Genomic DNA, 21,957 nt, shown 5'->3' on the forward strand with positions numbered 1-21,957 from the left:
GCTTAGGGTTTGTTGTTCACTGGGTAGTCGCCATGCACTGCAGCGTGTTTCTGGATCAGAAGGTCCCGAGTTCGAATCCCATCGCTAATCCAACTTGCGGACTACGTGAATGTATTACCTAGCTGTTTTACTTTTGGCACGTTTAGAAGTAGTTAGCTCTTGAATTTCATCAGGATTTTGTCGCATTTGACAATACAGATGACACATCATGTTTCCTTTTTTGTTAACAGATTCTCCATACATGACCACATGCATGACAGTACTAGTACGAATAGAACGACTGGAATTTCAGAACGTTCCCTTCCTTTTACCAATGAATACGATGAATATCATTTCAACATAATATGTGCAGTGGAGTGTTGCGGCATTAGATAAAATCTATATTTTGAATTCACAAACCCAAATTATTTATTTTTTTTGCATAATCAGAACACCATTTTGAACATGAAATGGCATGAACATTTTTGTCTTGTCGATGTGTTGGTTATCATTCATTACTACATATATGTTTGATATTCTTATTTGCTTACATGCTACATGTCTTTTACAACATGTTATTTTTTTAACAATAAGGAGTATGATGAACCATACCTATATAGAAAATCACAATATGATGTTGGATTTTTACACAAACTGTAATTATGTCTCTCATCTACTTACTTTTTGATAATTTTCAGGCATTACTGGATATGTAAAAGAAAACTCCAAACTCATATGATCTACAAACCTGACGAAATCATTTCCGGAAAATTGATTGTATGTTAAGTTTCTCATATGGTATTAATGGTATGCTGATCCGTTAGGAATAAAGGAAAATAGAATAATCTTCTACTACTTCTGTTACAAATGTTCCTACGAAGATGGTTAGTGCCCCTGCTATCCTCCTTGGTTGGATTCCATCTCAGAGAATGGGTACATTTATCCAAGAATGAAATTTCAAAACTAGAAAGGCCGACATTTGCTTAAGAGCAAATACAGCATATTTCAGCCATACCCCTTCCCACGCAACATTGGACTGTTCCAAATCACCCCTGCGCAAAAATGGAACATCCTCTTAACAGTACATTATCCCCCAAAGTGGACTGGTATTGTGAATTGACTCCAGGTAAAAACAGAGCTTGCTTCTATTTTTCAGAAAATGACAATAATCACACCTTCCATTCAGAAAATTTTCATCATGACTGAAAATTGTTGAATGACTTCATGTAATGTCATTAACAATTTTCAGTACGATAACTAGGTGTAAGTTTAAAAAAGTATAAGCTCCTTGTGATGTGGGTACATTTATTATTGCAATGAACTTTTTTTATTCAAGTAGGGCATACGATTTAATAATTATCAAGCAGGTGCAGGTACTGTAGGAGCGTTTGTTTTCTTCAAGCTGTAAAACTGTTAAACTGTTTTACTTTGTATGCAATCAACCATCGAGCCTATTCTTATTTTAGTTTAACAACTTCCTGCCAGACCCGGAAGATACGATTGAACCTTGTTCGAGGATTTATTTTCGTCTGTCTGGTCAGTCTGTTCATACCCTGGCGCTGAGAGTGTTTTATTGGGCTGAAACTCTGGCAGTTTAAAGTTACTTACAATTTAAATGTTCAAAGTTTATGCCAAACAACAACAGCACTAGGAAATGTGGCCACTATAGACAGGTGGTCACTATAGAGAAAATGCTGATCTATTGACTAGGAGCCATACTTTACACATGATTTCAGTACACTGATCATTAATCATATAAACATTGCACAGGTAAGCCAATTGTTTAGATGTACAATTAAGTTCAAATAATTCTGAAGAGAAATATTGATGAGAAAATAATCATTCTCGCCACTGTCTAACTTATAATTACGTATCAAAACTAAACGCAGATTTTCTAACTAACGCACCTTTCGCCGACTTCATCATAGGACCGCCGGCTATCAATCAAACACGGCTGTTGATTAGACTTAGAGTTTCAAACAGTCATGTGCTGTGTGCCAGTTGACAGCGAACTTCATGCTACGTGATGTTTTACATTGCTTGGACCTTCTTTCCTACAGCGGTGCTTCTACAAAATATTTAGACTGTAACACTGAGTTTTATAGAATAGAATTTGACGCAGAACAGCGTTTTTTGCTGGGTATTTTTTTTTAAACATGTCCGTGGGAATATCAGCGAGGCGGCGACGTAGGGATATCAGACCGTCAACAAAAGTCGCACGGCGGCTAACGGCGCAGCGAAGATACTAGCGCTATAAATAAGCGCTTCAACTAAGGATGGCAACCCGTACAATATTTTTGTATACTGTTGAGCTAAGTTTGTTGTTTATGAGGTTTTAGTTGTCTTTGAAGCTTTGACCCGAAATATTTTAAAGTCAAACTGCTGAAGAGAAGTAAGTGACTGCTACGATTATCGTAGATATGGCCCTAAAAAAACTGATAAAAGAAGCCTTCTCAATAGCCTAAAATGCAAGAGCTTCCGGGGGGGCTTCGCCCACCTGGGTCCCCCCCACAGTGGCCCTACCCCTGGACCCCGCCAGGGACATTCGGCGGCCCCCGGACCCCTGTCCGACGCTTTGAAAAAATCCTGGCGAGAAGTCTGTACGGCCTGAGTCTTCAAGTTAACGTATTGTGTGGTCCCGCTTATGAATATTAATTAGCCTTCGCTTTCCTCTTCGCTGATTGGCTGAACCATTAATTGAATTAACTCTTCCTGCCGGCTAGACGCAGGTGCAGATGTCGGCTCTGTGGGGTGAACGTCCGAAAGGTCACGGCATGGAGAACGAAAGAAAACCAATTTCCCCTAAAAAAAAGTGCTGTAATTAAGCCTTTTACAGTACTTTATGCCAAACATTTTACTTGGATCATTTTACCAACTATATTATGCCTATCTATACCAAATGTTACTCATACCAGGGTACAGGGGTGCAAAATATACCGTTATAAGACCGTCAACAACAGTCGCACGGAGCTAACAGCGCAGCGAAAATACCATCGCTAGCGTTTCAACTTCGGATAACAAGTTATAAGTACTGTTGAACTCAGTAACGTTAAAGTTTGTTTTTAGTTGCCTTTGACGGTTTGACCTGAAACAGTGTTACGCTAAACTCCTGAAGAGAAGTTAAGTGACTGCTGCGATTATCATAGATATGCCCCTAAGAACTGATACAATATAAAGCCTTCTGAATAGTCTAAAATGCGAGAGCCTTAGGCGGGCTTTGCTCCCCCTGGCGGGAACACTGCTATATACGGGATCATGAGGCCCCGCTTATGAATATTAATTAGCCTTTGGCCTCCTCTTCGCTGATTGGCTAGGTCTTTGATTCAATTAACTCTCCGGCTGACGCGCACAGGTGTGGCTCTGTGCGGGGTCACGGAAGGTCACGTCAGGAGGCCAAAAGAAGACAAATTTCCCCTCAGAAAAGTGCCAAAATTAATCATTTTAAAGTTGTTTATGTCAAAAATTTTACTTGAATCTTGTTACCAAGTATCTAATGCTTATCTATACCAAATTTCAGGTCATTTAATTGTAATACCAGGGTACAGGAGCCAAAAGTGTCCTTTTTTGGTCAAAAATTGGCCAAAAATCGCAAAAATAAGCATTTTGTTGCATTGTACACCAAAAGTGTTATTGAATTTATATGAAGGGATTATCAAGGCACATCTGTGTCAAATTTCAGCTCATTCGGTTGCAATACCAAGGTACAGGAGCCAAAAGTGTCCTTTTTTGGTCAAAAATTGGTCAAAAAATCGCAAAAATAAGCATTTTGTTGTACTGTACACCAAAAGTTTTCTTAAATTTATATGGGGGCATTATCAAGGCACATCTCTGTCAAATTTCAGCTCATTTGGTTGTAATACCAGGGTACAGGGGCCAAAAGTGTCCTTTTTTGGTAAAAAATTGGTAAAAAAATCGCAAAAATAAGCATTTTGTTGTACTGTACACCAAAACTGATATTGAATCTATATGGGGGACTTATCAAGGCACATCTGTGCCAAATTTCAGCTCATTCGGTTATAATACCAGGGTACAGGGGGCCCAAATATACAGTTTTGGTCTTAAGATGACCAAAAAACCTTAATAAAATCATTTAAGAGACAGATATGGAAAAAATGAAAAAAAAAGCCCGAGGGTATTGGCCCACTCTACCCTTGTGCCAAATTTCAAGTCATTCGGTTGAGGAACAACGGAGATACCGTGTTCTGAAGATTTGACAGGAGAAAGAAACATTACGAATACAATATATTTCACCATACCTATGGTATGGCTGAAATATAAAAAATTATCATTTGGGTTTCCAATACTCTACAGCCAGAAAAATGTCCTGGAAAAAACAATGCAAGTGGTACAATACAGACCAAGAAGAACAGCATCCGGGTCATGTTTGCATCTGCCAGACAGTTTTTCTCAACGTAAATAGAATATTTAAGGGCCATGAGTTTCAAGTAGTTACAGCTGGTAAAATACAATATTTTTAATCCGCATTGTGGAAGTCTGCGTTTTGAAATCTGTAACAGTAGCAAGAATAAAACATTTTTTCTATCGTTTTTTTAACTTTTCAAATATGAATGTGTTTTCTCATTGTATTTTGTTGTCATTTGTTTATGTTTTTTGTGTGATTTACATGGAATGTCATACGAGGATAGAAAACATCAACGTTCGTTTATATATGGTAGCTTTAGTCTCATTGGAATTCAGACTGACATTTTATTGTTATATGATCATTTGGTACAAGCCAAAATAAACTATTCAAAATACATATAAACAAAAAAATATTTATCCAATGTACAATACAATTTTTTCGTGTTTACTGGATGAACGATATTAGATTTTTTTCAAGGAAGAAAAAAGGAAAAGGAAACACAAAGAATGAAAGACAAGAGTTCAAAGACCTCATACCTTCGTCACATGACTTTGCCGACTAATGTATTCTAATGGTTTGTCATTGATTAAGCAAATTAGGTACTCATTTTCATAGATCTTATCAGTCAATCTTCTTTACCCCCCAAACACTGACAATTTATTGTAGCGATTTCCAAAAAAATTATGTGCAAATAAGAGCACTTTCTAACGTTAACATATTATGCACATGAGTATCTGTTATTGTTTTAAGAAATAACGGAATAGTAAGTGGTAAGCGGTAAAGAATGGTACGTATTCGTACAAAATCTTATTGGTAGAAATGTGACATACAAAGTCAAATTTTCTGGGAATCAGTTATGTCCAAAAAGGTTATTAAAGCAGGAAAATCAATGTCGGCAAAATTTTGTTCATCAATTTTGTCAATCTGTACTTACTGAACCTGACAGCGTGCGGACGCCGGTTCATAGCTGTTTGTCTCGGGGGAGTCAGGGGTGTCATTTATTGCCTCTCTACGGTCATTCTGGCTGTAGGCAGCCGCCGGAGACCTGTCAATACTGGCCGCAGGGGAGGGGCAGATGTAACTGTTTCCCCGACCAGTGGCGGGCCCGCTACGATGGTTTTCATCATAGATGGCGGACTGAGTACCCGTCTCGCTACTGGGCAGGGCGGTAGGGTGGTAGCTATGGGCCACAGGGAACTCTGCGGAGTTGCAGACTACCTCGCTAGGGTCATGCTGGTCATATGTGCTGGACAGGGTGCGCTCTTGGTCAGTGGCCAGACCAGGGGAGTTGTAGCAAGGTGCCTTACGGGTACGCTTAGCGGCCTCTCTAGGGTCACGTTCGTCATATGTGTTGGAGAGGGTGCGCTCTTGGTCAGTGGCCAGGGCAGGGGAGTTGTAACAACGTGCCTTGCGGGAACGCTGAGCGGCGCTGGCATTTTGCAGGTAGGCAGAGGATTTAGTGGCACCCGGGTTGGGGAGGATGGATGGGTGCTGGTAGCACTTACGGCCGGACTTGTCGCGACCATTTCTGCCATAGGCAGCCAGGACGGCACCTTCCCTGTTTGGTGTCTGACGGGGGCGCTCTGTGCTGTATGGGCGGGACGGCACGGGGTGTGTCTGCGCGCGGGCGCGGCCTGCGTACGCTGCACTAAGCTTCGCCAATCCGTACGGGACGATTTCTGACTGAGAAGAATCTGCCCTGCGCAGATCAGGGTGGTCCTTGAACCTACCCTCAGCGTAAGGGCTGATGACTGATTCTGAATCACTCAAGCTGTCGTGATCGGCAAAACCACCCTCAGCGTACGGACTGATCGCTGACTCATCCGAGTTGCCATGATGTCCAAGAGGCCACCGGGAGCAGCCAGTGATCTGATTGCCATTGCGGGGTGGGCCTGCGGGGTTATCTGGGGCCTTGCGCTTGAGTTCGCGCCAGATGTACATGGCACATCCCCACACTCCCAACACAGCAAGTGGCAACAACAGACCAATGATTGCCGACACGATGTACCACATTGGATCTTCATAGCCACCATCTCTCGCGCGTGTGGACAGTGGTTTAGTTTTGATGCCTGTGAGCAGCAATGTGGTGCTGATGATGGTTGAAAATGGTGTGGTGTTCATGAGTGAGAGCTCTGTGTCTTGGGGTGTTGTTATGTCAGAGTGTGCGCGCTCGCTCGCAATGAAGACCGCGGTGTGGGAGCCAGTTTCCGAAGAAGCAGTACAAGTGGTGTTCTCGAAGGCCAAGGGCTCGGCGGTCTCTAGCCAAAGGGTGAATCTGGACTTCCCCATGTAGTTGGAACACAAGCTACCATTTCCTGATTCCCCCAATAGGTTAGTTGGCCCCTTGCATTTCACCCAGCCCTCGGCCTTTAGGTCTGTCACCACTTTAACGGTTAGGTTGCCTGTCGGCAGGCTGTCGTGTGTGGTCGTGTTGGTGTCGTATGTTATGTTCACCACGTGGTGTAAGCCGTTAGGGAAGGCAAAGTACACTTTGGGCGATTGCTCCCAATACACGTCGCCAACGGCTTCGTACTGGTACGAGGCGCTGCGTTCAACATGCACGATTTCCACCAGCGGCGCTGGGCAGGGCAGTGATCTGGGATTGACTGGTGCGGGAGGATTGGGCTTTAGTGCCGAGTCGGGACAGCTTGTTGCCAGGAGATCATGCATTGCGGAGATGAATCGCTGTTTGAACTTCAGGGTGTTCCCCTGGTGTTCGTACACCCATTCATTCGCACAGGTACAGCGCGGAGGATTATCCAGGGTGATACCCCTCAATGACAACGCCCTCCCTTCCAACGCGATGGTGGCAATCGCATTTCCACGCAAAAAGATATTGAATGGAAATGTCGATCTGAACCATCTGCCAGACAGGAAGGTCAGCCTGTTTCTCGCCAGGTCTAGTTTGGACAATTTCGTGTTTGTGCTGAACGCGCCCGCAGCGATGTGCGAGATTCTGTTACCCTCTAGCTTCAGGGATCCCAGATGCTCAAGACCGTGGAACATCCCCGCGCCGATCGCTGTCAGCTTGTTCCCAACAGCGCGGACATATTCTACGGACTTGATCGCCTGCAGGGTCCCGGGTGGCACGTTAGAGATAAGATTGGCACTTACGTCAATCCACTCCAGCTGCACTCCCAGGAACGTGTCAGGTGACAGAGTCAGGATTTGGTTGTCCACAAAGATGAGTTGGTACAGGCTGGACAGCCCATCTAGGCAGCCATCCTATATGGTTTAGAAAGTAAGAAATCACGAAAATTAAAACATGTGTTAAACTCCACGTCAAGGAGAAAATCATTGTCACTTTGGAGCTAGACCCATCAGATATCTGAGTAACAATCGTATAAGTCTTCACTTACTTTAAAACAAAACAAAACATGTAAGCTAAGTAAGTCCTTCTTTCGGAAAAATTGGTTGATATAATGCTCTCCTATGTTAAGTCCTGTCAAAGCTGGCCCTGCCAGAGACTCATTACAATATTGAAATGACATTTAAATGAGCCAAGGTGCGACTGGAAAGGCTATAATTGGGTGATAATTGGTCTGGCTTCCCCCTCCCCTGCCCCTCCTCTATTTTGCATTCCTATACGCGCTAATTGACATCCTGCTGGGCGCCCCCTGGGCTCAGTCAGTTAGGACATTCCAAGATGGCGGACTGTACAACTACAAGAGATTCCATAACAACAGGAGGCAAGGAGGTTTTTAAGCGTCGTTTGGAAAGAGTTTTCTGCAGTAACACAGCTCGGAACGCGGTGAGCATGTTTATAATCACTTGTAGGTAGACAAAGACTAAAGATTACGAGGTTTTGTCAACATATTTTAGTTTGAATTGAAAACAATGGGAGTATGCTAGTGACGTACAATAACATAAACAAAGGGTTGTTTGATAAACCCGGCTCTCTGGTGTGAAACGATCGAGGCAAGTTCCTAAGGTTTAAGCCTTGCATTTCTTTGTCTTACAGATATCGAGTCTTAAATACGGTCTTTGCCCTCTTATACTTATAAGGCATGGTATTGTTAAACGCTAATTTAGTGAAAGTGGTGGGAAATTATTTGCAAATGAGCTGTTTTGCCCCCCTCCCTCCACTAGGCCAATTGTCTTCTGTAAAGTGTTAAATACTGCCTTAGTAAAGTGTAGCTCAAATAATGGAACTTGGACAAAGAACAAAGGGCACATCTAAAAACACAAAACTTACTTTCAAAAACGAATTAAAAAAAGAGACTTAGTCTTTTCGGAGTTATCAGCCTGTCCTACTTTTATTTATTTCCAGCATTTTATCTCACTGTAATCACTTATTGATCTTGCAGTGACCACTGACAATGTAGGACCAGTGCCTTATCTACACTGAAGATGGCTAACAGCTGGCCTTCATGAAAAAGAAGGTAAGTAGACTGTAGTCATGTAGGTTACAGGTTCAATATCCACACAATTGACAATATCTTCCTTTTTGATGAATTGCAAATACGTACTTTCAAAAAATGATTGTAACTGTTACGTAAGTTAACTTACTGGAAATATTTTAACAGTGAAACAATGTTAATAGGTGATTGCATTATAATACTGTAAGTGCATTTAAGTTCGCGTGGATTTAATTCCGCGGTAGCAGGAAAAAGGACTTTTCGCGCGTGTTTTAAGTTTGTCGTAGCGCCATACACTGTCTATAGCCTCTTACTGCAATGGAAAAAACATCAATCCACAGCGAAAGTTTCTGCATTTACAGTATTATTACACTGAAGTGTCAAATGAGTATCATTGCTTGGAAACCACAACACATTCCTTTTTTTCTAACTAATGATACATACAAGATCAAGGAAAATTATTCACAGAATTACATTAATTTCATTTCCACCAACATCATATGTATCTTGTACCACAACAATTCTGAATGACAACCATCTAAATAATGAAAACTTTCTAAATAGAAAGCGATTGCACATATTGGGCTCTTCATACCATCTAGAAGAGGACACATGACTAAGAGGCAATTATATTCCTTGGCATCATAATCAGGGTTTTTCAAAACCCATCACAAAAAAAGAAGTACTACAAATAAATTGCTGTTGCAAACACTTTCATGAGAACAGTTAATACTACTATACAATGCTTTCAGACATGAAAGCAACCATATTATGACCTGTACAAGTGTACTCCAAAATGCCGCAAGAGATGCTCTGCATATCGGATTCTCTTTTCCAGTGCCGAAGCCTCCGGATCATTACGGGCATCTGACACAGTTGGCACTCTACCTATGTCAACAAGAAAGTGTTTTTCCCAAGCGGCATATTTTTTCCTAGCTTCGTCTAGATGCCTACTAAGATGACAAGATACTTGCGCTACACAAGTGTTGTATTCCTCCTTGACCCAATGGCTCTTTGGTGCCATCTTCATCTTGGCCTTCATCTTGTCTGCCTGCTTCACCACAGGCAGATCCCCCAGCACAACTGCCAGTGCAGAACCCAACTTGGTCTGCCATTTTGACTCTTCCCTGAAACAAGAATAGTCACAGCTTTATAACCTTTATCTCATCAACCTGTGCTTTAAACCATTATACATGATAAACTAATGAAGTATTAAAACCTAAATTCCATTAATCATATCACTGTTACTGTAATCCTTCACCAATCTCATTATTTTATGATTGGAAAGTATGTTCATTACTCATTAAAACACAAGTTTACTTGTTAACTTATAATAATGAAAAGTTGTGCATATCAGGAATGAGTATGTGATCATGAGTGGGTCATTAAAATAGAGTACATGTATTTAAATTTCCCTGGAACATATCTGCTGTTATTGTCTTACTAGTTTCTACTCTTAGCATTGCATGTTTACCTTTGAAAAAACATAGGTCCCTTTAATGCGACATTCTATACTTTGGAATGTTAATAGCTAATTTGCAGAAGTATTAACTTTTCATGTCACATAAAGATTTTTTTTTGATAGATTACAGATTTAAAAGGACACTCATGTACCTGCTTTTGTTCTCGGCAGGAATACTTGGAGTAGCCGGTGGGGTCATCATGCTGGTACCTGGAAGGCTCACACTTCTTGTCATAGTTGGTGTGGTGAAGCTGCTGTGCTTGGAACTACAGAAGACATATAAAGGTAGAACTATTATAATGGGGCATATAGTATGGGATGAAAATGGTATTTTACAATTGTCAGAATTTCTAAATCTAGACATTCTTTATTCTTTGATATATTTTACTACTTTATGTATACAAAGGATATGCAGGGGTTGTCACATGTCATGTCGTATCTAAATTTACTTTCTAAGTCCATTGAGGTAAATCCCAGTATGTAAAATGATGGCCTTGTGTACAGAGAATTACGTATAACAGAATACTTGGTATAACCATCAGCCTAATCCCTTTTATACACAGAAAAGCCAATACTGTTTTTACATCTCTTGTCCCTTTGACGTTACACTTACACTTTGTTTTCATTGCATATCAGATACTCATTCAAAGTTTGCTCCTTAAAACTTTTCCTATAATAAAACATATACATTACTATAAGTGATGATGTACCAGTAATACACCAACCTATGTCTATGATAGTTGCCAGTGGAGCGCTCTGCTTCCTGCACTGGTGTTCTGGGAGGTGTGGAGACAGGGCTGCTTCCTGGTGACAAACAGCTGCCTACTTGTCCCCTGAAATTGAAATATACCAACTGTCACTGTTTTCATATTCATCCCCATTTACTTTTTATTTGCAAACAAAGATCAGATAGTTCATACTGTTAATGGTATTTGTGACCATATCTATATTCATTTCAATCTTTTGGTTTTGGTTTTAGTATTTACTCAAGACATATTTTAAGATTTCATGTACATGTAAATGTACATGATTGTTAACTGTTATATATGGTAACTTCAATGGTACACAATATACCTTATCTCTCCTCCAGATCTGATGTTGCCAGGAACCTTGCTGGGAAGGATGGCCCGAAGTGGAGATCTGGTGTCAGTCTGTTCACTGTCAGCTTGGTCCCTATAATTATCAAAAGAGCATGGTAAGTGATGCTAATCTTGTGACAATGTCATTAAATTCCCTTATCCTCTGTTAGTAGGCTACTGATGATGATGAGTTGGGTACTGGGTGTGATAGAAGTTAGAAATGCAACAAATAAATTTTTTAAAACTCACCAGGTGGGTTCAGTCTCAGCTTCGAACTGCTCAAGCTCTGGTTCGGGATCTAGACGGTCCATCCTGATGACCTCTTCATCCTCTGTATCCTCCATTTCATCACTGTCAGGTTGATCCACTGTCTGATCTTCTTCTGCATTGGTCTGCGGGGGTTCTTCTACTGCGTTGGCCGCCATGTAGTGATATTTCTGGTTGAAGAGATGTCCTGTGTCCAGAAATGGGGTTGTGACTTTCCTTGCCAAGTTCTGGCCTTCGTAGACCCAGATCTTGCTGAGTGGCAAGGGTACCTCATCCTGAAGACATCCTTTCCATTTCTGCTGAAGGAATTGGAGCTCCTGCTTGCAAGATGAGGATCTGAAGTGATGAGGGGGGTGAGAGGGTGGGTCCTGTGCTGGTGAATCATGGAAGACGACATCTTCATCTTCTATGTGCCAGTGAATGTTGTATCCATCTTGCATGAAATCAGCCACACGCTCACAGTGTGTCTGAGCATCTCGTGCATACTTCTTTAACAGGGTGATGGGGATACGGGTTCTCGACTGGGGCAGCAGTTTTCCCATCTCCGATATCTGATTGTCCTGGTGGGTAGCTGCTCCTGTATCTTGGTTGAAGTGGGACTTCACAAAGACGTTGGTGATGAGTTGACCTTCGTCAGCATAGTTTCCAGAAGACTTCGTGATGCGCTTGATTGTTGCAAAGTGTCTCTCCTCATTTTCTGCCATCAGGGAGCTGATTGGTGCAATCCTATATAAGATCGGGGTATGGTCTCTTAAAGAATGTATGTACTGTCCCCAGAGCTTTCTGTTTGTGATGTTTGTCAGCATCCCAGGGAAACATACCTTCATCATGAGATGGTGTTTGAAGACCGTGTTTGACAGGCGGTAGATGGTGGTGGTGGTTCGATCATCTGCAGCTGCATAGCAGAGCCGTTGAACTTCAGCTAGGCTGTACAGGAGCTCCATTACCTCCTTGCTTGCTTTACCTTGTTGTTCGAGCTGTTTTGTCAGTATAAGCAGGAGTCTGCGCATGTCGCTGGCTCTGACAGTGTCCTTATCTCCCAGGACTGTCTGCTTTACAGTTTGAATTGTCTCTGCAATTTCTCTTGGCACATGTGCTGGCAGTTCTTCTAGGATGTTCTTTATGTGATTGTAGATGTCATGCATGCTTTCGCATGCGGGAACTTCCAGGTGTTGGAGGTTGAGTTCTGTAAGGTTCTGTGTGGGGTTGGGCTGAAGCAGTGCTGGAGCTCTCTTGACCCCTTGTAGTGTCCTCTTCATTTCCTGCTGCAGCTCTTTCTTGGATAGCTTATCAACCGACTCATATGGCACTGCTCCTCTGTATGTTAGTTCGTCTTGCATCTCTTCTTTTGTCAGTTGGTCGAAGGCGTTTGGAAGGGAGGAAGACGCCTTTAGGCGTGTCACTGGCCCATCAAGAATAAATTCTTGTCTGTCTTGCAGAGTTGGCGCAGGGTTCTCAACGGCACAGCACTCATGGTAGCTGTGGGCTCCTCCAATGTTTACACCACAAGGACAAGGGTAGTGTCCTCCTCTCTGTTGACCTATCTCAAACTGACGAGCAGGATTGTCCCCCTTGAAAAATCGCAGGATGTCGTTGTACTCCCTTCCATCTTGTGACTTCACAGGGAGAGCAAGAGATGGCAGGTCATCTCTTCGTGTCTCAGAATACAGCAGCTGTTCTGCGTCAGAGCTGCTGCTTCTGGCAATGATGTAGATTTGTGGCTGTTCAACTTTGGACTGGACAGAGATGTTTAGGTGGTACTTCTGGCGGTATTCTATATCTGTAAGGTGTATTGCTGCATCATAGATGGTTGCAACCAGGTACAAGATGTAGCCATGGTTGGCAAGGGTTGCCCCGTCCTCCCAATACATCAGATATCTTGTACTCTCTTTACGTTGCAACTCCTGTCTCATGGCTTCTTCTGTATCCTCCTCTTCTGTATACCCCCCTAGCTCCATCAGGCGTTGTTTCAACTGTTCTTTTGTCATTTGGTTGTAGTTGCTTGCATCCCTCATGAATGGCTGCTGCGACTGCAGAAGTTGCTCCCTGACTTTAAGTAGTGGCTGTTTTCTTCCTTCTATGGTGATAGTTTTGGTCTCGATTGTTTTGGTGTGTTTGTTTAGAATGAACTTTCGGAATGTCTTCGGAACAACAAACTCACCAATCGGAACTTGTCCATCTCTGATCATTATGGACAGCTCCCTACTTATCTGTCTCTCTGTGCGCCTCTTGGGGAGGGTAAGGCCGGTACCCCCACCTATCTTCACTCTTGCTCTGCGGACACGTGTTGCTGCAGGTTGCTTCCTGAATCTCTCGGTGTTGACGTTTTCCTTTTCTAGCCAGAGCTTCAACATTTGACCAACATTGGAAGGCACTTCTCCATTATGTTTCCTAATGTGGTACTTCCTTGCCAGCTCTGTCCAGTTTATGTCCGCCTCATCCTCGTAACTTTCCACTTCTTGCTTCAGCTTCTCTTTGTCAAATGTGGCCCAGGCTTCAAATGTCCCTAACCTCTTCTTGGGTGTCCTCTCACCCCGTTCTTCAAGAATCTTCCTTTTTTTGCTGCGTTTGTCTGCCTCCTCTTTTGTCTCAAACTCCTCTGCCAACCTTCTTTTCCTTCGGCCGTTGAGGGATTCACTAATCCCATAAGCCACCGCAACATCTCTGTTGTGCTTCATCTGTGCTGCTTCAATCTTAGACTTGACTTCTTGCGCCCACTTTCGCTTTTTAGACCTTTCATCTTGTACTTTGTTTGCATCATTAACGTGTGCTAAACTGGCACTTAGTGCATTACGTATCCTTGTACACCTTATCTGCTTATTGTAGAGTTCCCAGAAGTCCTTGTGATCCAACTGGCATGCTTTGCATGGGCCTACAATGGCATGTTGTGCTTTCTTTGCTGCACTCAGCTTCTTCCAGTTGTCTAGACTGAAATACTCTAAAAACTGTTCCTTCTCATCACGGCAGCTTCCTGACCAGTTGTTCAGAACCTTTTCAACATGTTTTACACTGTCACCAAAGTCTTTGAAACTCAGTTCATTCTTTTCTCCTCCTTCATAGATATTCTTGAAAGCCTTGTATCGTTGGTCAAGATCCCTGTGGCCAAACTTCTTGATTTTTTTCTCTTCTTCAGACAAGCCTATAACTTTGCTCTCGCGAACACCAGCACGGCCAAATCCACAGGTAATCTTCAGAGCCATGGCATGTTTGGTTTTGTTGAGCTGTTGAGATGTATATGAAAATTCTCTCTGGGGAACCTGTTTGGAAAATTATGACAAATAAATGCTTGGATAGGTGTTTGATATAGAGGTGTACCTAGTCATATCATAAGGCCATATCAATTTGATTTCTTATTTCTCAGAATTGCCACTCAAATTTTTTTTCATAAAACATGCCATGAAAGCTGTCAGCTTGAATATTAATAGCATATTCAATTATATACTATGTACGCCTTTCTGACATGGTGGTGTTTTATCACACAGGCTACTATCAATGTATGTAAGATATGTAAGAGAGCGAGTCAAAACGACATACAAATGGTGTTATAACAAGCTTATTTTATCATAAGATGGCATATGTTACATATCAATAGAAAGTGTGTGTGATTTTGTTTCCTTTAGTATAAAACCCATTATGATTGTAAACTTGATGAAATAAGCACTGTCCTGAAGCCTGCTTACATGAGTGGGTCACACAAAAAATTTGCCAAAATTTTCACTGCTTGTGTTCAACACTGTATCATTCTGTTGGCATGTAAATGCTCTTTTCAACCTCCTTGATTCAATAAATCCTTTTTTGACGAATCGCAGTGTGGAGGCGGTCATGTTGTCAATACCAACAGAATGAAGAAAAATTTATACTACCTGAATAGAGTGTTTGGCTTCAGTAGGTTAATTTTAGCATTTTATTTTAGTGATCCCCCAGATAAGTAGGCCTGGTGCTCCTTCCATAACTAGTTTCATATCACACGGCTCCATAAATTTACAATCATAAGAAGTTGAATATCATACGAACGTAAATCACACAAGCTTGGATATTATATCGCAATTGATGCAGAAACAATGTGATATGACAAATTTACTATTCCCTACTTTTTGTGCGAAGTCATTGTGATTACATGCATTTTCAAGATAGAACAATATTTGCTTTGTTTGCCTCCCATAAGGATGTTTTTTTTTAAATCAGAAATCTGAAAATGTTGTACTTTGGTGTTGATGGTGTCATTTATAACAACTTCAGAGGGGAGAGGGGCAAAACTGCCTTACATTATCCATTTGATTCAGTGAAAGTATGATTTCTTATATGCACTTTGTCTTTTATCTTACAGAAGCTCAGCTAAAGGAATACAAGAATCTACAATATGAAACCAGCATCCCTGTTGTATTTGAGACATTTCCAAGAATGCAAGGATGGCAGCCTTTGACTTCAAGAAAATTCATCATTTCAAATGATTTGCTGTCAAATGTGACGCAACATCTGTATTTTCTTCTCAAAGTATCTAATATTTCAGAAACCCGTTGTCAATCTTTTTTGCCAGATTTATTTTTTTAGTTAGCAACAAAGTAGTGCAACCATATTGTTTTTCTGTGTTTCTTCTTTTTTTTCTATTTCTTTTCAGAAGCTACTAATTTCTTCAAACTAAATAATTTCATTGAGCTTAGCTTCAGAAATATCATATCATGTCTTGTGTCATATATCTTCATGGAGTTGGACATGGGGTGGAAAATGACTGAGGGTTGGCTTGTTTGGTGGCATTATTCATATCATGATGCACAAGTGACTTTTGTGTTGTACCTGTTTATAAATAATTGCATGTTGGATATTAGATAAACATCTTTTCTAATATATCTTGTAAGAAATCAACTTACCTTTCTTCAACTCAAATCGCAGACAGCTCAACAGTAGAAATCTTTCAGAATGTGAAAATGTGGACCGGATGCTCCAAATTCAAAGCAGTTTTCGCTCTCGATCTGGCTTCTCCTGTCCTCTAGGTACATCTGACTTCTTTTGTGCAAGTATGTGGTTATGGTTAGGGGTGTCAATAGAGCTAGGTAATTGTCAAACCAAAATAAAAGGGGGGGAGGGTGATGTTGGTCCAACTTTTTTTGAAGGAGGAGTGTTAGATCAATCTTGTCTGGAAATATCCTCTTGTATCCTATGTTCTTTTAAAACTTGTTTTCCTTTTTTTACCTTTTTTTCCAAGTTGACTTCCAAAATGTTGCTGTTCTTTCCATTTCTACATTACCCCCTTACACTTTTATGGTCCATTCCAAAAAAACAACATGAAGGCCATTGTTACCTTTGATAGGGTATGTGTTGTCTTTTCTTTTGTCAACATTCACAGGTGTGAAAAAGTGTGCAACTAGACACAATGTATCTCCTTCACAGTCAGGTAGGACCACAATATTGCTAACACAACTACACAAGGCAAAGTAGTTATCAACCTTATAACAATAGGGAAAGACATGCTTTGATATTTTTGAAATCCCTTGTGTCATTGTCTGTACTGTGAAAAACTTCACATGACAAAATTCTAAATTAAAGCATCTTGTTCACAGTCAGGGAGGTTCACAATGTGCCTATACAAACTGCAAAGTTGCAACCTTGCATAGAGGAGATAGGTTTGCTTTCATGTCTGAAATCACAGAGATTTTCAAAATCAAAGCAAACATGTTTCCACTTCAATGAAGGGAAAACACGCAGTTATTGGCAATTCCCACACCCTATTTTCTGCCCAGGATTTTAGTTTTAACAATTCAATACATGAATAGTATATACATGTATGGAAATATACGTAATTTGTATAGATGTTTTGACCTTTTATAGGCTGGGCTCATGCACTTTGATTTTTTTTAATTGCGTGGATGTTTTTTGCTATTATGGCCATTTACATTCTCTGGAAGATCTGTATTACACTATATGTCCTATTGTTAAAGTAAAGGTTGCAGGAAATTGAGAATGAAAAGTTTACAAACATGTTGAATACCAGTTTTTGTAACCATTATTTGCAAATGTGTCTCCTCACTTCTTTGTAAGGATAGAACTGTTTCAACTACAATGTAATAGGTAGTTTTATGGAAGTTTTGTCCAAGGGATTTGGCCAGGCTGTACTACTCTCCAAGCAAAAGGTTAGGCTTCAGCTGTTTTTCAACTTTTTTTTAGTCGTTTTTATCAGGCTTTCTATTTTTTCATCCAGTTTGCCTGGCGTACTTCAAGAAAAATGACAAAATAGAAGCCGGCCCGATATAAACGACTAAAAAAAAGTTGAAAAAACTAGCCAGAGCCTAACCACTGCTTGGAGAGTAAGGCTGTACTATTCAATGTTTGTGAAGTGGGTAACACAGTTTGTATTGGGTCTTATTCCAAGAAGTGAGCTATCTATACCCCACTGTACAAACTGGTGTTGTCTATTTTATCAATATTACATTGCTGACACAATCAGGATTGTGGTTTGATATGAACGGATGAATGAAAGGTTTATTTAACTCTATCAACCAGGTATATAGCAGCAGATGGCTGAATTGCGGACCTTTGATTACAAAAAAAGGTTAAAATGACTAAAATTCTATAATATTATTCAAAGGCTGTAGTTGTAAAATACAGAAAACACAAAGAAACTTGAATCCTAGAATCACAGGACTGGTCATATAACTCCTTCGCCACATCAGAACAGGGCCACAAAAATAAATACTGGCAAAATCTGTATGCATATTACAAAAATAAGTGATAATATGTCAACTCTGAATCTTCTACTTCTCATCTAGTCTCAAAAGAGTATCAATGAATAGTACTTCCTAATGAGTTGAGAAAGATGAGCAGTTGAGACCATTGACCATGACCCAATATATATATATATAAATGTCCATGTATTACATTTAGCTCAGTCAAGGAGGTTATATAGAACTTCCTTGGCTCAGTCTATTGTTGAGATTGCTCGTCTGGAAAAACTGGTCCTTTTCTTTAAAATAGTTCTAATCCAAAAATGACCAATACAAACCTCAACTTCATTAAACTAAAAAGAAATGGCATCCTAAGTAATCATTTAATACTTCTAATGGAGATCTGCAGCTTTTACTACAGAGTGATAGACCCCCTGACTGTCTGAGGTAGACCCTAAGATTGTGAGAATTTCCTCGGTGGCATGTTAGCCTTGGAACCGAGGGGCTAGCATGAGTGGGTCCTTGAAAAATGTCAGGCTTCTAAGCCAATTTCCCTAACTTTAGCCCTGAGTTGTAAAGCTTATAGGACCTTTATTGACCTTAAAGTTAATCTGAGCTATAGCAAACTAGTCAGGCAAATACATTTACATCAAAACCTCCATGTTTCAGGTTGTAGCGCTATGGATTCGTTATTCGGAAGTGTTTGTTTCTAAATCAGTGAATGTGTATTGATTGTATCAAACTCCTTGCCTGTAATAGAATTTTATGTTTAGTGACGGCAGGCCTAGGCCTGTGCTGCACTATCCTATGATCAATACATAGTTCTCGACAAGTGTTATGTAGCCCGAGTATTCGATCTCATTGCATTTCAACTCATAACAGTTTTCTCCCAACAATTTTTACTGTGTCAATGAATGAGTTAACTGAAGGAAGTGGTCTGACTACTTGTCAATCAGGACTTGAATGAATACCGTGGGCTCCCTGCATGTTATTGTTTGTCCTCTATGCATAATTAACGATAATTACAGTTAATCCGTTTCGTGTGGGGGTGCCAAAACAATTAACCTATTGAAAGATAAGTAGCTGTCAGATTGATTGATGGGCGAGAGGAACAAACTCTGTACATTTGGGAGTTTTAAACTTTAAAGCCCTAGCAAAGTTCGTAGCCATGGCTTACAAAGTTACAGTTGGGTGTTAATAATGCTCAAGTAGTTACTTTATTTAGATAATTTGTCATAAAATTGATTTTATCATGTAATATTGAGACATTGGCTGATAAAGCAATAGTCACCTCTAAAAAATCATAGAAATTATGAAACTTAAGATATTTATAAAAATCTGATGTATGTTCTGATTTTCTGGCAAATGATTCATATAATTGATGGCTGTCACAACATCCTGTAGAAATATCACTGCTCCATGCCCACCACATGAAGTTGGCTGGGTCATTTTGTACAAAACGACATAGATTTGATATTTGCAAATTATGAAAATAAGATGCATTAATATCCAATATCTTACACATAGTTGGAAGAAGTAGTATCTAGACAAAGTTCCTGCCAAATTTCAAACATTTTGGACGTACGGAACTGTAGATACGATGATTTGTATCTGTCTGATAGTTCACCCTATCTTGGGGGCATGATTAGGCATTGCCAAGACTTAGCAAACCAGAGTGTACATCGATCCACATAACAACAGAAGAATATTGGCAAGAAATGCATATTTCTATGACTATGTTAGGCCATCCATATTGATGATATCCGCGCGCGCATCAATTTTCGTTCGTTTCCAAAAATAAAAGATAGCAAAACAGTACAGTAGTTGTAAAATGAACTCATATGTGCCATAAATTGACAAAAAATATCGGAAGACAGATATAAATGTCATAGGCTGCCAAATTCCAAAGTCAAGGACAAAAAAGTGAAAGATCAAAATAAACTCGATATAACGTCACAAATATGTGTGTTTGGTCATTTGTTAGACCACTTAGATTTCATACTAAAACCAACTCTATTTGGTCATTTTTTTAGATTCGCACGTTCGTATCAGTTTTGGGGTTCCCAGAGGATGTCATCAATATGATAAAATCAACATGACCTTACTGAACACTCACCTCCAGATGTGTCAGGTTGTTCTCCAACAACAGCAGCTTTTTGAGACCGTCCATCCCAGCAAACGTGCCGTTCCTCAGAGCCTGGACATTGCTCCGCCAGATGACCAGGGTGGACACCTGTGGCAACATAGCAAACGCCCCTCCCTCTATCTCCGTTAGGTTACAACCCACAAACCACAGCCTGCAATCTCTACCACACGGGATCTGAGAGAGGATTTCTGCCTTTTTGATGTCAAGCTCACCGACGTCGTTGTCAACGATCATGATGCTGGTTCTGGCGGTAGGCAGGGAAGGGTTCTGAGTGGGACCCCCCTGGGTAGGCCTTGTTTCATTTGAGCAGACCTGGCATGATTGGAACACCTGACTCAATGCAACGGTTGCAAAGGGGCCGAGGTAGCTGTATGAGTTATATGGGTAGTTGGTCCACTTGTACCGGTACGCTCCAATGTCATACCGGTACTCGCGACCATCCAATGCACTGTCACCTACACCACACTTTGCCACAGGCACCTTACAACAGCTCTGCCAGCTACCTGCGTTTGCATGTGACACTACGAGCTGCAAGAGCAGCAACAAACACACTTTTGCCGTCAGCGCCATGATCCAATTGTAACACACCATACAATTGATACCAATGAGGTACAATGAAAAGGCTATATCGTCACATTGACCTTACCAAAAGGAACAACAAAAGCGTTACCGTTAGTGTATCCCCACTATAGTACCTGGGCAGAGCAGAAAACCGCCGTGCTGTCTGCAGTGGCGCATGCAGCGCTCTGACTCAATAAGACTGCCTTACTACACGCCTACAATCTTTGTTATTTTTTAATAATCGAGCGCCGGCTTCTCCCGAGGACAACAAAGGCGTCAGGTATTCACGTATGACGTGTTTCGCCATATTTGTTCTTATTAGTCTGAAAGAGGGAAACAAGGAACGTTTCAATGATATGCCTTTGATCAAATTTCCCTTGTCGCAATCCAGATATTGACAGTCTTTTTAGTGGATATGGTCGGCTATAAGCTTCACCTTAGAAGTATCATAAACACTAGACGGCTTAAGTAAAGTTTGCGGTCCACTAGACTCCTTTCGCTGCTAGAATTGTGGTAGAAATTGGCCGCACTTGGTAAATGATTTGCCACGTTCTCAAAAGAGCCATCTTAAATATATTTACGGGAATCATCTCTACTATAAAACGTGTAAGGCACATACAAGACTGCCCTACGATTGTCTCCAGCGTGTTGTCGTAGAGCTTTCGTACGACCGGTGTCTCAATTTTGGCTCTTCCTTAGCAATGCAGCTTTGGTATTTTACGCTAGGTGGCGTTTTTGCGACATGTAAGCTACTTCAACTAACATTGAAGAACGCGTGACTCAGTCGTGATTTTTCTTATGTGACGCTTCACCTACGTCTTGACGTTTGAAGGACTTATGTTCACACCTGGGCGAAGCAAAGAAATATGTTTTTCCTTAGAGGTGATGAAGACATGAATGCTTGACGCTGTACTGAGACACTAGCCCCAGCAAATCTTGTAGTGGTTCTTCTTACTTCATCGACCCTCATACCATGTCTTGATGCATAGGGTCCGGACTCCTTTTACCTCCATGAAAAATGGAGGTATTGGTTTTGCTGTGTCTGGGTTTGTGTATCTGTGTGTGTGTGTGTGTGTGTGTGTG

General features: G+C 41.0%; 1 protein-coding gene across 1 annotated transcript; it reads right to left on the reverse strand.

Moving 5' to 3' along the window:
* Nucleotides 1-8,731: 8,731 nt before the first annotated feature.
* LOC118416157 lies at nucleotides 8,732-20,883 on the reverse strand. Its single transcript, XM_035821236.1, has 6 exons — nucleotides 20,284-20,883; nucleotides 11,491-14,765; nucleotides 11,237-11,335; nucleotides 10,888-10,995; nucleotides 10,315-10,428; nucleotides 8,732-9,827 (listed from the first exon to the last, which is right to left on the reverse strand). The coding sequence occupies exons 1-6, from the start codon at nucleotides 20,881-20,883 to the stop codon at nucleotides 9,470-9,472; spliced, it is 4,554 nt and encodes a 1,517-aa protein (XP_035677129.1). The 3' UTR covers nucleotides 8,732-9,469.
* Nucleotides 20,884-21,957: the final 1,074 nt, after the last annotated feature.

Source organism: Branchiostoma floridae, chromosome 5, assembly GCF_000003815.2.
Source record: "Branchiostoma floridae strain S238N-H82 chromosome 5, Bfl_VNyyK, whole genome shotgun sequence".
In the NCBI taxonomy this organism is placed as follows: domain Eukaryota; kingdom Metazoa; phylum Chordata; class Leptocardii; order Amphioxiformes; family Branchiostomatidae; genus Branchiostoma; species Branchiostoma floridae.

Excerpts from the sequence above, each read along its gene's own strand:
- LOC118416157 (XM_035821236.1), bottom strand. The coding sequence starts at position 20,883 with ATGGCGCTGACGGCAAAAGTGTGTTTGTTGCTGCTCTTGCAGCTCGTA. Across the intron at positions 10,996-11,236 it reads AGATCTGGAGGAGAGATAAG|GGGACAAGTAGGCAGCTGTT; the intron begins GTATATTGTGTA and ends TTTCAATTTCAG. Across the intron at positions 9,828-10,314 it reads CCTGCCGAGAACAAAAGCAG|GGAAGAGTCAAAATGGCAGA; the intron begins GTACATGAGTGT and ends TTCTTGTTTCAG.